Source organism: Cavia porcellus, unplaced genomic scaffold, assembly GCF_034190915.1.
Source record: "Cavia porcellus strain 051 isolate PalLab524CR breed Dunkin Hartley unplaced genomic scaffold, mCavPor4.1 scaffold_3, whole genome shotgun sequence".
In the NCBI taxonomy this organism is placed as follows: Eukaryota; Metazoa; Chordata; class Mammalia; order Rodentia; family Caviidae; genus Cavia; species Cavia porcellus.
The window spans coordinates 94514386-94517917 of NW_026947486.1; the positions used below are offsets into that span (position 1 = coordinate 94514386).

The window sequence follows — 3532 nt, forward strand, 5'->3', positions numbered from 1 at the left end:
TTTTTGTACATACTCACATTTTACAGCCTCACAGTGGCAGTGATAATACAGCAATTGTAACACATACAGCCAGGAGTCTTCTGAAACCTTATGTGACATTGGGATTGAATCTAAGTTAATCTATGTTGTACCAAGTGCATCCTTCATATAAGCACATGGTGGTACAACAAAGTTATTTTCATCCCAGTTCTCAATCATGTTCTCTTCTCTAATTTGTAGTTGAATTATATTATTTCTAAACTTCTTGTTATCTAAGAATTACTGTAACTTGTAAACACTGTTATTATACAGGTTCACCACCAGACTGACACATTTACACCTACCTACTTATTTCTTTCTTAAATATTTCTCATCAGAAAATCATTTCAGAATATATACTTTTTTTAATAATTTGCCTGTGTTGCACTGCTATTTATCTTTTTAAAACTACTTCTAAACACTTAAGCAGAGAAATTCAATTGTTCTTAATAAGGGTTCATTTTCAGGCAAGCAAAACACTGTGAATATAACATAGGTAAGACTTAATAAAACATACTATATTCTGGAGGCACTCTGTAGAAGATTAGGGATGGTTTCTCAGTATTTTCTGTAAGGCAACTTTTACTTCTTTATTTCTCAGACTATAGATGATGGGATTTAACATAGGAATCATTATTGTATAAAACACTGAGACCATCTGATTTCCTGCCTGGGATCCATGTCTGGAGGGCTGCAAATAAGTGTACATAGTTGTTCCATAGTATAGGCTGACTGCAGTTAAGTGAGAAGCGCAGGTGGAGAAGGCTTTCTGTTTTCCTGAAGCCGAAGGAATTCCCAGGATCGTCATAAGTATAGACATGTAGGAGACAAGTATTACCACAATGGAGGTGACCAGGGTGAATCCCCCACAACCAACAACCAAGATCTGGGTGAGCCAGGGATCTGAGCAAGCCAGTGCCAACAGTGGTGGGATGTCACAGAAGAAATGTGGGAGGGTGCGTGGCTGACAGAATGATAGTTGTGTGATGGAAGCTGTTACAGCAACCATGTTAACTAACCCACCAAAGTAGCACCCTGCTAACAAGAGGAGACAATGAACTCTTGACATGGTAACATGGTAGAGCAGCGGGTGACAGATGGCAGTATAACGGTCATAGGCCATAGAAGCCAAAATATTGCACTCAGCAGAGGCAAAGATTATGAACAAACCCATTTGAGTCATACATCCAAAGAAAGAAACTTCTCGCAGCTGAAATAATAAATTTGCTAAAGTCTTTGGGGTAGTGATCGAAGAGAAACAGACATCAAGAAAGGAAAGATTAGAAAGGAAAAAATACATGGGGTTGTGGAGGCGTGAGCTGATTCCGATCAAGACCACCAGTCCCAGATTCCCCATCACAGTGATGATATAAACAATAAAGAAGACTCCAAATAGCAGGACTGCAAGCCAAGGGTTGTCTGTCATTCCGAGAAGGATGAATTCGGTCACTACTGATGAATTTTCCATTGACACAAGCTGAGAATTATTTTTGCCTAGTGAAAGCCCTTTGGACATGCTTAAGAGAGAGACAAGAGAAAATGGGGTGATGTGGATAAGGCAGTCCCACTCAAAGCACTGATCTATGGCATTAACCAAATTCTCCTTGACCTTTAGTGTCACTTTAGATACCTTCCTAAATACTATCACTATTTCCCAGCTATAACATGGAAGATGTAAAGATTGAAGACAAATGGAAAGGAAGAAAAAGGAGGTAAGGAAAACATAGGAAGTAAAAAAAAAATCCAAATAGGGAAGAAAGTAAGGGACCTAGAGACAAAAGTCACTTGACAGCATCTATCCAAAAAATGGGAGTTTGTGTTCTTCACTAACACAAGGCTAAGAACTCTTAGAAAAAATTGATGCTATGGAAGTCCTTCTCGGTCTCTCTCCCTTTTAGAAAAGTTGACCAAGGAATTATTGGAAATGACGTAGTAATAGGGTAAATATGTCAACTAATTTCAACTTCAAAGACAAACCCTACCACTACTCTGGGTAATTTTAACATTATTTCAAAGACAGAAGTCACCAGTACTTACTGTTTGTGTTGATTAGTAGACTTTTTTCAGAGCCATGACCATCTCTCTTCACTAGCAAAAACTTATAATACTCCTGATTGACAATAGAAAACTGAGCTCAAATTTAAAGCCAAAACCTGAATCCTGTGAAAGTGTACCCAAGGAAGAATCAAACCTCTCAGAATTCATGAACCTTTTGTCTCACTGTCAATTAATTCCTTTTTTTTTTCTGCCTGGGGCAAAGGAAATATAGACACAAAACTAACTGCTACTTCCATAAGGACTCAGTTGATATGGCTCAGCAAATACAAAACAAAATAAATTTTAAAAAACCCAGTGACAAAGAGGTTGAACTGAGGTGATACTGATGCATAGATCTGCCTCTTCTCCTAAGGTCCTAGGTTATCACTGATACTGCCTTGATGCCTCACAAAATTGGCAGAGATATCTCCTTGGAGAAGCACCAAACAAGAGAAGTCGTGAGTCATTCAGCTCCATCCACACTTACAGAATATAAACTAACAGAGAATCTCTGTAGATCTCTGGACAGTGATCATTAAGTGGTGTGTAGAGGGGTTACTTGTATTTGCCTAGAGGCTAGAAATGGAGCTCTGAAGGGCCGTTGTAAATGATTAATACGAAAGTAACAGGCTGATGATATGACTCTGTAGTAGAGCATTTGTCTAACATGCGTGAGGTCTAGGCTTCCATCCCAAACACTTCAAAAATTTGTTAAAAAGATAACAGAGAAGGAAAGAAAATAGAAAGGAAAGAAGGAAGAAAGAAAGGAGAGGAAAACAGAGAGACAGAGAGAGAGAGAGAGAGAGAGAGAGAGAGAGAGAGAGAGAGAGAGAGAGAATGTACCAGTTTCAATTTACTAGAAAAGGCAAGCCCATTATTTGGTTTCGTGTTAAGATTCAGAGTCATATGGATCTATCTGAATCTTGGTTGAGATCACTAGTTCTGTGACCAGGGAATCACACTATCTAAGCTTTAGTTTACTCTCTGAAGGAAGAACACCAGTAGTACCTATGTCATGGAGCAATTTTGAAGATTAAATGAAACATTGTTAAGTAAAACATTTGGTATATATGAGGTGCTCATTGAATTATTTTCTCCATTCCTTCATGACCACTTCCAGTATGTTTTGGCGCCATATTTCAACAAATGGAAGCAGAGGCATTGCATGTGAGTCAGTATCATTTTAGATGGACAGAAGTGAATTTTTGAAAGACTAGCAGAAATACACTCTCGATGCTTCATTCCTTTTCTATACCCATACAACACCCCACACACAGTTTGGAGATGAAAAGGAGTTGTTGGCTTATGGTAATAATTCACTTCTTTCTGCCATATCTAATTTTTAGGATTAAATCCTGATATTGGTGTTGATGCAGCTTAGCACAATGACCCACCCAGTGGAACAGTTTGCACCTTACACATCTAAATGGAAAGACTGGAAGAAAAAACATAGGGTTGAATGGAAGCAAAAGAACGA

General features: G+C 38.4%; 1 protein-coding gene across 1 annotated transcript; it reads right to left on the bottom strand.

Annotated features, from left to right (window-relative positions):
• Positions 1 to 562: 562 nt before the first annotated feature.
• On the bottom strand, positions 563 to 1486 carry LOC100730031 (olfactory receptor 5AR1-like). The gene has a single exon (XM_003461458.3). The coding sequence runs from the start codon at positions 1484 to 1486 to the stop codon at positions 563 to 565; it is 924 nt and encodes a 307-aa protein (XP_003461506.3).
• Between the last annotated feature and the right edge of the window lie 2046 nt (positions 1487 to 3532).

What these genes read in the sequence shown, in the direction of transcription:
- LOC100730031 (XM_003461458.3), bottom strand. Translation starts at nt 1,486, where the DNA reads ATGGAAAATTCATCAGTAGTGACCGAATTCATCCTTCTCGGAATGACA.